This window comes from Nipponia nippon, unplaced genomic scaffold (genome assembly GCF_047370975.1).
Source record: "Nipponia nippon isolate SJK-2023a ecotype South Korea unplaced genomic scaffold, ASM4737097v1 scaffold_25, whole genome shotgun sequence".
Classification (NCBI taxonomy): domain Eukaryota; kingdom Metazoa; phylum Chordata; class Aves; order Pelecaniformes; family Threskiornithidae; genus Nipponia; species Nipponia nippon.
In genome coordinates, this window is record NW_028262342.1 from 998,677 (window position 1) to 1,011,693 (window position 13,017).

Genomic DNA, 13,017 nt, shown 5'->3' on the forward strand with positions numbered 1-13,017 from the left:
AAGAACCCCTGTTCAGTTCTGAAAATCTCATCGTTCTCTCATGTAAGAAACCATAAGGCATAGGATTATTTGCACCATTTTTTAGTCCGACAGCCTAAAAGACGACACTGCTTGCATCTTAATACACTATGACATATTTCACACATCTTAGAGCAACAATTATGAGGCCAACATTGAGATAATGAGTAAAACCGGTAATTTCTAAAGATCTCCTTAACTTTAACAACTTCAGAAAACATGTGTAAAAGTTATGACAGATTAAAAGGCAGCTTTTAGGGGTTGCAATGTATTTCTGTATATACTTTTAAAGTATCAACTGATTAACACTTGCATGCTATCACAGAATTCATACTTGCATACACATTAATGGTATTAATCGCTTCATACATGACATCGTTTTACCAAGCTATAAATTCAAGAACAGAAATTCTCCCTGTTCAGAAGTACTCAGGGCACCCACTTGCCCACCTAAAAATTTTTTTAAGAGCCCTGGCTGCTGTTACCCCTCCAGAAAATCTCTGCTGCATGTTTTACTGTGCGTATCTGCCGAAATTAAGCCCTGCAAAACACCACAAAAGAAAGACGCCGTCACTGAGGCTCAGAGGGTAAAGTTCAGCTTCTGGCTAAGCCAAACGGGTTACCTGAGGTTACTGGAGGAAGGAGAAGAGGACAAAGAGGAAATAAAGGAGGACACATCTACTCCTTTTAAGTACTATTAATCCTTCAACCTTAAATTTAGGAGAGCGGCTAAGTTTAGTAACCCGAGAGGATCTATCGCTATGCAAAGTTCTCCTCTTTTATTTGATACAGCGTTCCTTGGGAACATTGCAAGAATAACTACATCGGACAGTAACATTACAAAGCAGACACCTGCCCCTCCAGCCCCCAAAGGGGGGAAAGAAAGTCAAAAAAAGCTAGTTGAGAAGTGGCATTGCCTTTTTGGTGGGTAGTTATTTAATGGGAGGAAACGCTCCCTCTCCTAAATTGCCCTTGAAATCTGCTTTGCATGAAGTAAAAAAATACATACACGGATAGGCTTAATTCTTTCAATTTTAGGCACCGCTAACCCTCAGCTGCTCGGGTAGGAGAGGCTAAAAGCAAGGTTAACTACACAGCAGAGCATTTTTGTCTCTAAATATTTAATTCCTTCTTTATCTTCTTTCTCCGTAAAAGATATAATACAATCTTCAAGGCGATGCGACAGGGTGGGAGTATGCGGTGACTATCCTTCCCTCTAATCGGAGATCTTCAGCAGGCTAATCTCTTGCCATCCTGGTATTTTTCTTGGCAGTGGGTTAGCTCCAAGCGCTTCTGGAACGGCACTAACGTATTACAGTTTTAGCAGTCTTTGATGCAAACTGCATCCAGTGCCCAGAATTACCCACTAACCACTCAAAGAAAGTTGGCTCATATGATTTAAATCCTGAGCATCGCTGGGCAAGCCTCCATCCACAGCTCACGGTGTTCCTTCAGCTCCTGGCAGGGGACCAGCATTTAGCGGTTTTTCCATAGGGAGGAAGTGCTCAGTTTCTAAAATTTGCAGATACGGCATATTAGCTTCCCCCTCTTAGATAACAGGTGTAGACCTTTACAGCCAGGGACACTCACTGCATATTTTTTTTTTTTTTTGCCAGTAGCTATTGCCAAGGCATTCTTCTTTCGAGCATGAAGTTTACATTACAATAACGAAACGAGGGACACCAGGAAACGTTACGGAACAACTCTGCAAAACTCGGCTCGTCTGGCAAGGCTTGTTCAACAACCAGACAAAATCTGATCTTTATCTTGAATGAAACCTCATTATTGTAATAGTATTGTTAGCATTTGCTCCTTCCTCAGAGCGTACAGAACACACAAGCATCGCCCAACTTCTGATGAGTATCAGCAACGCAACAGCTCCAACTGCCTGCCAAGGTTTTTGGTTTGCATATCTCCTGGGCATCCCCCACAAGACAGAGATAGGAAGACCAGGGAGTAAAAGGAGCCAGATGGGATGAGACCAAAGGGTTCAGAGGACCAAGAATCGAGCTCCAACACGGTGTAAACAGTATCATACTGCTCACTTTCTAGGGGGTGCATCACGTTTAGCAACCCCCAGCCTACGACGGGTGTTACATTCCCACCATATACAGGATAGCAGGGAGGAGAGCAACTAAACCACCTGACAAATTCCTAAGAACTTGCCTGGGATCAGCTGAGGGAGGGAAAAATAAATAAATAAAAAAAAGCACCTTTTTGCCTCTACATGGAGAAAGGGGGATGGTTACAAACCCGGAATAACACAGAAGCTGTGGCAATAATTGCACATTGGCAATGCCTGCTGTCACAGGCACCCACATTAAGGCAACTGTTTTCTCCACAACTGACCCAGTATTATGGTAGTTTAACAAAAATACACAAACAACATTCAGTGCAACTGTTTTCAGGCAGAACAGTTCTCGTCAGCACTTCAGCTTTACATTTCAGCATTACAGCTCCCCAGCAGCGCGGGCGCTTCAGCTGCCGTCTACCTGCCCAACTCGGTAGCCCTGCGTACAGTAGCGCATCCAACAAGGGCGAACTTGGCCGAGAGCATATTGCATTTCTAAATGCAGCCCCATTGAGTAAATATTTAGTTTACAAACAGTATGTCACATCAGCCAGTGTCATATGATCATGTAATAAAATAGCAGCACTCTGCATGCAAGAGCTTGAAATCTAAGGCAGCCAGGAAACCTGTAATAACTGCTGTGGTTTTAATTTTGGCTATATTTAATTCCCTGGTGCTCCCTCCTTGGCCCGTCAGAATTTAAGAGACAGAACCCATGCATTTTCTTGAGGCAGAAGAAAGATGCAGGAAGGGAAAAGAAGAAAGGGCTACTGGCTTGGTTCCTGCGGTACGTGTTCCTACTACGAATACAGCGGTCTTGTGACAGAGCCCTGTCTCGGTGGCTTCTGCTGCACAGAAGAGTGAAAATCTCGTAATCCCACCATTGGGATTCTCGGGTAGCAATCCTCATGGTTCCCGCATAGAAATCACACTTGGCAGCTCCACTCATCACACGTCAATACAACACGTAAACTAGCTAGTCGGACACATGCCGGCTTTTTTAATTGAGTATTAGAGATGTCGGGCCAGTAGAGGCCATGCTTCATCTCTTCTTAATTACTCCAGCACTCATCTCTTGAGCCTCCCAGGAGTACGGTACCTCTTGGCCTGTGCAAAATGCTGCTGTTAAATCAGATGGCTCGTGAAACCCTCATTATTAATTCTTTTACCAGATTCTCCTCCAGTTCAGAAATCAAGTGTTGACACCATCTTCAAAGCTCTTTATACATCCAGCCCTCCCCTGACATGGTTTCTCTCCCTCTGTTCCGTCACTGACCCCAATTTCTGTAACTCTCAAGTCAAAGTATTAACAAACACCTCTGAGATTCTTCCATGCTATCCTACATCCATGGTATGGCATTCTTGCACTGATCTTCAGGACCCTTCTCCATATGTCAGTTTGCCCAGAAAGCCACTCCATTCTTCCATACGCTGAAACAGTCTGTATTTCAGACGACGAGATCCTCGGAGCATGGACCATCTGCAATTGTTTAAAGAGCACCCAGCTCTCAACACACAACAGTGCCAGTCGGGTAAAGAACAGCAACATAGATACCATCGAATCACTGCAGTTGGGAAGGACCTCAGGAGACTTCCAGTCTAATGCCTCCTGCTCAAGGCAGGGTCTACAGTGAATTCTCACCAGCTTTCCAGGCTGTGGATGAGTGTGGGTACGATATGTATGCACGTGCCTATATCTACATATATACAGACACTCGTATTTATCCTTTGCAAATCCAGGGAACTTTACAATGGTGGGGAAGGAGTAGTAGACACAGACGTGTGCCATGTGTCTGCAGCCATTCTGATCCAGAACTGACTCACCTCCAATGTTTAGACGCTTTATTTGCCCAAGCCTCTAGTTTTCTCCTCCTGAATGATGTTCTCACGCTAGAAGCCTGACCTAGACTCCTATGGGTGGCAGAGGCTGCACCGCCCACGAGCTACAACAGATTCTGCATTAGATATGGGGCGACAAAAGTGGGTTTTGTTCATGCAAACCAAGCACACCCTTTCCTCACACTACCACTGGGACGGTTTTTGACAAGATCAGACAGATCCACATCACACTCAAACCGATTAAAACATTTTCTTTGGGCTAAGTGAAGAGCCAGAGAGTTACTGCAGTGAATACGGGCCATAAAAAGCACTAAACTAAAAGCAGAACATTCTCTTTGTGCATGCAAATGCCCTCTTGAATTCAACGCGAGACACCCCCAACAGCTTAAGTAGGTTTAAGTCCAGGTTGTCAGGGTCCCTCCTGCCCCAGCCGTAGGTTCCCACACCTTGCCTTGACAAGATTTATTTCATCCACATTTTCAAAGTGTAAAGAAACAGCTGTACCCAGAGGGTGTTGCCTGTCTAAGCTAGGTGGGATGCACTACCCTCACAGTACCTGTCCTTTCCCGCTGCCTGCAGACCAGCATGAACCCATTTACGACAGGGTGGGATGAATCCCACCCCCAATGACTTACCAGCAGTCACATGAGAAACCTCCAAGAGCCAAGATTTACCAGGTCGCTCCTTAACCTGAGGCTTGAGATGGTTTTCTTTACCCTAACCTTACGCTATATGATTAGTGCAACTAGAGCTTTTTGAGGAGCTTTAGAAATGGTTAAAGAGTTCCTGCAAACCAGAGGATGAGACTGATGTCAGCAGCAACGTTAACTGTTAATACACTGGGCTGGAAGAATTAGCAGGCCAGTTAAGTCATGCTGTCACAACACATAGGTCACAGTCAAAGGGATTAAATGACAAGACTTACTTCTCTACTGTTCTCCTGTCATAAGTCTAAAATATATGGAACAAGGTTAGCCGGGAGATGAAGGGAGCCAATCTTCCACTGAATGCAAAGTAAGAGTAAATATATGATGTCAACGTATAGTGCAAACCAGCCAGCGCTCCACACACGAAGGCAAGCCCGATGACAGCTGAACAGCATCAGGGTTAAATCTGGGAACACAGAGAGAGGAGTTCACAGAAAACAAAGAGAAAAGCACTCCCAAAATAGCCTCGCAACTGTCACCACTAGCGATTGTCAGCACTGGAAGGTATGACCTTGCCATTGTGTCTCATGATCACAGCTCTGCTCTTAAGGGGGCTTTTGTCAGAACCGGCACTACCAAAAATTCCACTTCCAAGTGACCCTGTATCTCCAGCAGCACAGATTACACTCGCCAGTGACTTTGGGAACAACAAACAGCTCTTACTGTTGCTCCTGCAAAAACACAGAGCTTCCGTACCTTCCCTTCCCTCTTCTCAGCCCAGCTTTAGGGTGTCCTTACGGCTACGACATCCTGCACGGGCACTTCTGTACCACGGACCCAGTTCTAAAATCTTTATGCTTTAAAATCCTTGTGCAAATCTGACACAACCATATTAGAGCCAGCAGAAAGAGGTAAATTCTGTTTTAAAGAGAGCAGGGGGAAAGGGAGGGAAATGAGATAAAAAGGGTATTATTCATTTTCTCATCTGATTAATTAGCTATGTTGCTTCATTTTTTAACAGCAGCTGAGTCATACTTCTCATGTAAGCAGGAAAAGAGATATGGATTATGTTAGATTTTGCCATTGGAAAAAAACCCCACAACTAGAAGTACTCAGCAGTATCCATGCCAGTCATCAAAAGAAACCAACAACAAATCTCTTAGAATGATTAGCACAACAAAAAACCCAGTAGAGCACAAGGGAAGACAGGAATACGTGCAAAGGCGTAATTATTTCATGAGAGTAGAATTTTCAAGATGAAATAGCAGCACAAAATGTCAGGCGGAAAACTGCTTCGAACAGAAACCACATTTTGAAACTCCACACCTTCATAGATGCGCTGGGGACATCGGCTTATTTAAAAGGAGGCAGATGTAAATATCTACTGCGCTAGACTATAGATGGCTTAGCTAAATGTCTGAAATTCTTTATAATTATCAGGACTTCTGCTTTAGCTATGCAGCCACGGTGTGGGCAGCGAATGCTGAAGCCCCACGCTTCACTTCACCACTGGCCGGTACCTATCTGCGTTTGCCAAGGTAGCCCTCAGCGTGCCAAACCTTCCAGCTCTGCTTCTTTAGGACCAACAGGAACCACCGCTGTAAAGACAGAGAAGGTCAGCTGGACGGACACACTCCACGTTACTGAAACGGGAAGAAAATGGGAAAAGTTAAACCGCCCTGCTTTTACTTCTGCTAGGACGACACGCATAGGCAGGCAGGATTGCTACCTTTTTGCCCCTCATTTAACATTTCTCATCAAATATCATTTTGGTAAATCTAGGAAGATCAGCGAGGACCACAGACGTAAGTATTTCACTATGCAAAGAGCCACAAGCATCAACCCCTTATGCCAGCCCCTCCAGCCTTGTATTATTTGTGCTCCCACGTGCCCAGCAACCTACACTTAATTCCTCTCGTTCAAAGGGGACCCAATACAGTGATTTTCCACTTCCATAGTGCTTTTCCTCTGCAGTCAATGGACTGGTTTGCCATTTGCATTCACAGACCAGAACACATAGCTCTAAACCAGAGACAGGCCACGTGGGACTGACTTTAAAATCCAGTCTAGATTATCATTTTACTCCCTTCCTTTTCATCATCTTCATCCCCCTAATTCCAACATGATTTTTAATACCCATTATTTCAACAGCAGTTGGAGGCTAATACTTTGTACCATCTGAGAAGAGTTTGAAATGAGTCCAGTACTTGATCAACTGCCAACACTAAAAATAAAGTCTTTCTGTCACTAAAAAGCAGGGACTGCCAGTTTTCTAATGGTGTAGAGCAGCATTAGCTTTTCAAGTCTCACCAGTTCAGTCATTCTGACCACTAAGTATGTCATTTATCTCCCACTCAGCCAGTGCTCTCTGGCACTGGATCAAGACAGTACATATAAAATCCTGCCCTTAAATTACTGAAATTTTAGTTCCTGCCTGAAATAACTCTACATTTCATAATTAGAAAGCTCACAAGCATTTCACGCCTGTGTGGAAAATGGAAATTTAGCTACTGCAGGTTTGCTTAGCAAAGAACTGTTCTGCTAACAACTCCCTTGTTCTTCAGCTCTACAGGTGCTACACCAGTGGTAATACTGAACCGATTCAACGCAGTTCCTAAAGGCACTTTTACAACGCAAGCAAAATCTATATGCCGTTTCTGCCATCAGCTATATTACATAAATATATTCTAAATTTCCAAGATGCAACCTTAGATCAGCTTCAGCCAAACTAACATGGTCTCCTGCAGCCCAGGGCTGACACTCGCCCCGTTGTCTTGAATGGCCACCGGAGGCTGCAGAGCAGCGTGGTAAGGCCAACGCCAAATGAAGACTAACCTTGTCAATAATGGGGGGGGAAGTCACTTTTCAGCCCACTTGGCAAGGTTACTCCACTCACACCATACCTGCTAGAAGGTCAAGATGGGGTAGGAAGGCATGGCAGTGCCCTCCGTGCTCCAGCAAACAATCCGCTATGGGAAAAGTCTCTCTAGGTCTTCTCCTAACTGGTCAGAGACATGGAAAAACAGCTGCAAATTGATTTTAGCTCCAACTTGGCAAACTAAGGATGAGATTTGTGTTACCTAACTATAGGCCTCAAAGACAGACGGAGAAATCTCCGCTGCTCACTTCAGGCTTACTTTAGTCTCTCCCGTGGTAGGATTTTGTGGCAGGCTCTGCTGGCTGAAGCCAGGGCTGCCTTTGTCCTGCCCTGGCTTACCCCGGCCAGCAGACCCTCTCCCCCAGCAAGGGGCATTGATACTCATTTGATACCCCACTAAACAGATCCAGAAGCTAAACTGGCTCACAGTGGGACCAGACAAGCACTTACACTGGTATGAAAGGTGTGTGACAAGCGCAGCAGGAAGGGCAGGACCAAGATCGTCTTAAGCTGCCACATAATCATTGCCTTGGACATCTTGCTTGTGTCAAGACAGACAGCTCACGCCGCACATGGCCCGAGGAAAAACTGTTGTTTCCACAGAGAAAGCAACAAAGTCACTTCAGGGCTACTACCGCTTTCACGGAAACCCAGCTCTTCCGTACAGATGCCAAAGTTTGTGTAGGGGAAGTACCATGACCTCCTGCAAACACCAAGAAGGGCCCAACTAGCACTAAGTAAGGGTGAAGATGATAAAAACAGTGGCTATATACAGAAACACCTCAACACAACTGCAAATGAAAAGAAAGAGGAGATTCCTTTGGTGGAATCATAGACAACTTATTCAGAAGCAGAATATCAGGCCCTTGGTTTCCGTGCACATCATTGTCTTGCAGCCACATCAGGTTTTGTTTCCAGAGCTGAATCTCACCTTTGTGGCCAGAAAAAAAAAAAAAAAAGTTGGTTTATAAAAAGAAAAACGTACACTCAATAATTCTACTTACTCATTCTCATTGCCAACCCTGCAGTGGCTGGAAAAATTTATATTTTCTTCTTCACAGTTGAAGGTTCAGGTGGGTAAACACTCCCTAACTATCCGTCACACGTGCTCCCAGGGGCTCAGCAAAAATCATCGCTAGACAGACACGTAGCAGCTTGCTCTGTCACGTTCCAGTCCTGTGCAACTCGCGGCCTTCACGTTCAGGCAAACGAGTGGTTTTTCTGAGTTTTGCCGTTCTTTCTGCCCGCTACCTGAACAAGAGACTGGTGTCCACCACGGCTCAGCTGCCGTCAAGTCATTCCCAGCAGGAAAAGGCACCACGTCAACCACCGGACACAGGATTTTCTTCGCAGCGTAACAATGATGGAGCAGACAAAGAGGGTGCTGGATAAAGAAATCTTTCTAAAAAGAAAGTGATTCCACATTTCTTCCTGACAGGACCACAGCTAAGACTGTGCAAGCATTTCTGTTGCCAGTGCAATCATTTGGATTTGCAACGTCACTTAACATGGTGCAGCTTTAAGAAAATATTTTCTTTTAAATGCTAGTGAAACCTTGATATAATTTGCTATTACAGCAGAAATTAAGCTATATATTTTCTTAAAACAGCAAAAAAACCTGTTTAAACACAGCAATTTAAAGTCTGGACTCTGGCTGGCATTTTTAGAGAGGTAGGCGAAGGAGAATATAGGAGTTCACAGTCCTACGACAGAGTCTGCAGATCCCTTCAGTAACAAACTTCTCAAGAACTCCCAATACTGGAAAAAGATGTGTGCTCGATGTACGTTTGAGAATCCGGTTCGCACAAGTTTAAATGTCAACTACACTTTCAGGCAGAGTTCATTTGAACTTGCCTTTATTCACAGGAAAAAAAGAAGAAGAAGAAAAAAAAAAAAAACCAACCGACACTATTAGGGCTGCTCAAGCCACAGGAAAGTGCCTTTGTTGCTTTGGGTTTTTGTTTTTTTAATCCTGTGGGAAACAAACTAAAGCAAATCTCAGCATGGCCACCAGTAAGAAAATCATTCACTGATGACTTCGGAGCCGATCACCCTCGTGCTGCCATCAGCAGCCCAGACAGCGGTCAGGCACCCTGTCCTGGTGATACCCCTGCAAAAAGAGGTGGTGGCAAAGACGGTACGGAGAGCAAGCGATCTGTGAAAGAAAACGACCGTAGAATAAGGTCACCGAAGAGGGACAAGTGCTGCTTCAGTGACAGATCTTTGCTAGACCCATGCGCAGACGCCTTCCCAGAGCAACCGAGCACCGTACGCGTATTAAGGACGCTGCCGGGCACTGAACTCCTGTCAGAGCACGGCCCCAGATATCCTGCTAGTTTGAAAGACGGACACAACTAAGGCTGTCCGCTTTCCCCAGTGATATTACTGACGCTTTGAGTCTAATCAAGAACTACGGTCTCTGTGATCAAAGAAATACAGACCTGATACAAACTTTTATGTTTTCGTAAGAGTAACGTAAACCCAGTTCCTTGCTCCGACGCCCTGCACATGCTCTGCGTGGTTTAGATACTGGCAGCCCAGTGATTGAGTGCTCTGTCAGGACTTAGGCAGCCCTGGCTAGCAGATGCCGAAAAAAGGACATAGCCAGAAATGGAGAGAGCAGTGAACGCACGCAGCAAAGGGAGGGGTGGCGGGGGAGAGCAGGCTCCCCACCTCTTAACTACCACGTACAGAAGCAGCAGCCAGGCAGACCGACCGGCTTACAGGTGAACCACAGCAATTACTCATCCTTAAAGTAAATCAAAACCCAGTGGAAGTCCAGCTAGAGGACGGCAATTTCCATATTTATTGTGCATTAGCCTGCCTTGCAGGTGGGTGGCACAGGCAATCCTCAGAAACAAAGTACCATAACCTGGATGGTGAACAGGAGAAATTTAGGAGAGGGCAAGGTGTGCTGACAAAGCCCAACTGCCAGAGCCATGAAACAGTCTCACTTCTGAGTGGATCACCCCATTTCTGCAGAAGAAGGAAGAGAAGGAAAGAGCACCGTGCAGGGGGACTTTCAGAGGCATCACAACGCAGCCCCATCTCCGTGCCAGCTGCGAAGGCAGGGCTCACGGGGGGAAGCAGTGAGCTGATGGCTGCGAAAGCAGTCCTGCGGAAGGGTCTGTCTCGCTGGGAACATGCCTGCATGTCCCCCAGACCACCGACGCACCCGTTTGCAGGCTGCGTTCCCAGCTTGAAGCAAGAGCTAGGCCATGAGCAAGAGATTTTGTGATCAGGCAGACAGACAGACAGACGGGCGGCGATAACCATGGTGGCTTGCCTGCTGGAGGCACGACAGACGCACAGCCAGGAGAGGCTCTAGAAACAAAACGGCTTGTGTTAGAAAGTCGGACAGTAGGACTTCTTGGGTCACGCCTGGAAATCACGTCACGGCTACGTGTAGGACCAGACAAATGGACAAGCGACAAGTGTCTCAATGTACGGCTGCGAAGATGGAAAGGAGGAGTCGCTGGGAAGCGAGGAAACTCCCGGAATAGAGAAAGGGAGAGATCTTATCAAACCCCAAAAGAACCAAGCTGCTGGTGCTGGCATTAGCGGATGGTATAATACAGAAGAGTAGATGCATGGGAAATTGTGATATTTTGGCAAAGAGCCACCAAGGCTTTCAGAGAGGGAAGTCGCTACACTACAGAAAGCGACTGGAGTCTTGGAAGGGTACACAAGCACAAAGCAAGGGAGATGCAGGTGGTGAAATCCAGAGACTCCTAAGGGCTTCTCACCAGGCCCCTCAAGACACAGAATTGCATGGGCAAGAGGGAAGATCCTTGCACAATAAAACATATTTTCATGATGGGGAGACCAGAATAAGTGATAGATTTTCTTCCTGGAGATCTCTGCAGAAATCTTTCCTGAGGTCTGTGCCACCAAATGTATTAAATAAAGGATCTGGAAGAGGAGGTGATTAAGTTTGCTGATGAAACTACTCAAGAGGGCAAATGAAAGGACAAACCTGCAGAAGAACCTTACAATACTGAGCAACTGGTGATAAAACGGCAGATGAAATTCAATGCAGATAACTGTAGAGTGAATCACGGGCAAAAAATACACCTAATGTCATGTAACAGAATGAAAGGTTCTGAGCTTATCACTGCCATTCAGGAAAAAGCTCTTAGGATTATAACAAATAGCTATAGGAAAATATCAGCTCCAAGCTCAGAAATCAAAGCAAATTCTAGAAATTATTTGGAATGGAACAAAACAAAATAGAAAATATCATTAGGCCCCTTTGTAATGGCACACTACATTTTCCAATACCATAAGAAATTCTAGTGTTCACAACTGAAAAAAGATGTGGTAGGCCTGAATGGGACATGAATCAGAAAAATCTTAACTTAATAAAATGGGGGGGGGGCGGGGGAGGAACTAAACAACTTTCCCCATTTTCCAAAAGCATTTCTTACGGATTTCTGAGGCATCACAAATATGGTTTATACTACTTGTAGGGCACCACAGAAATAAACAATGCTTTGGGAAAAAAAAAAAAAACCTGGCTAAAGAAGAATTCAGAAAGATAAGAAGGGAACAAGTTGTAAAAGGTTTCGGGAAAACAGGGCGCTCGCTCGACATCCGCTCAGCACTGCGGTAACCTCGACCCACCGCAGCTGTACCGGCGGGGACTCGGTCTGCGTAGCAAAGCACAGGACTCGGCACAGACGGCAGAACCTTGAGCCTGCGTAAACAGTCTGAAAGTCCCATCAGCACAGACTAACAAGGTCCAGCTCTGCTCCTGCTGTTCAACAAAAAGGTAGAAACAGAGATCACATTTTACTGGTGTGAGATGAAACCAAAGCGGAGAAGGTGGAGAGCTCCAGGACACACAGTGTTCCTGACAAACGTTCTTTCAACAAAGCGCAACGGGAAAATTCCTGCACTTAGGTGGCAGACATCTAAAGGCAAAACAAGGACAAAAAGGACACAGCACTAGGGTGGATCACTGACTAGACACCCACTCAAGACAGGCTGAAAGCAGCCCAACCACCGCGCCGCGGTGCGACAGGTCTCCTTCACGTGAGGGCAGCTCCGCTCCTGCCAGGTCGCGGCCAACGCGGCCAACGCACCACGCCGGCTCCGACAGCTCCCACGCTGCAGGGAGCACGCTGCTTGCTTAGGGTCTTAATCTTTCAAAGCAACGTTTACTAAATATATTGTTATAGCATTAATGATTTATACCATTACTTCTAATTTTGCTTTACCATCCCCTCATCTCCCTCCCCGATGGCTAATTAAGGCTTGGCTGAATGACTCAGTGGGGCGCTGCCGAAGAAGAAAGCAAATCTCATTCTGGAATACGTTACAGACAACTGCTGTTAGCAAGGCCCTGAAAAAAATTATTCTTGGGCTGGAGAGATCTCCACAGAAGTATCACATTCAATTTGAAAGCAACATACTCCTAAGCAGCCCAGAGGAGAACGACAAGGCTCACCGCAAGTTTAGAAGACATCAACGAGTTGGAAAGGTTAAATAAAACCAGCTTTACTGTATCTAGGTAAAAGAAAAAAAAAAAGTTTGAGGAGAACAGAGTCTTCCAGTAGTGGGAA

General features: G+C 45.5%; 1 protein-coding gene across 7 annotated transcripts in view; it reads right to left on the reverse strand.

Annotated features, from left to right (window-relative positions):
• PPP1R12B (protein phosphatase 1 regulatory subunit 12B) overlaps window positions 1–13,017 on the reverse strand; it is a 130,143-nt gene that overhangs the window by 101,165 nt on the left and 15,961 nt on the right. The window contains exon 1 of one of the 7 annotated variants that reach the window (XM_087762109.1): window positions 9,895–9,965. The exons of the other annotated variants lie outside the window; for them this stretch is intronic. Within the exon in view, the coding sequence (XP_087618235.1) occupies window positions 9,895–9,963 (69 nt within the window). The 5' untranslated portion in view covers window positions 9,964–9,965. Of the gene's footprint in view, window positions 1–9,894; window positions 9,966–13,017 lie in introns of those variants that run through there. 7 annotated transcript variants of the gene reach the window in all.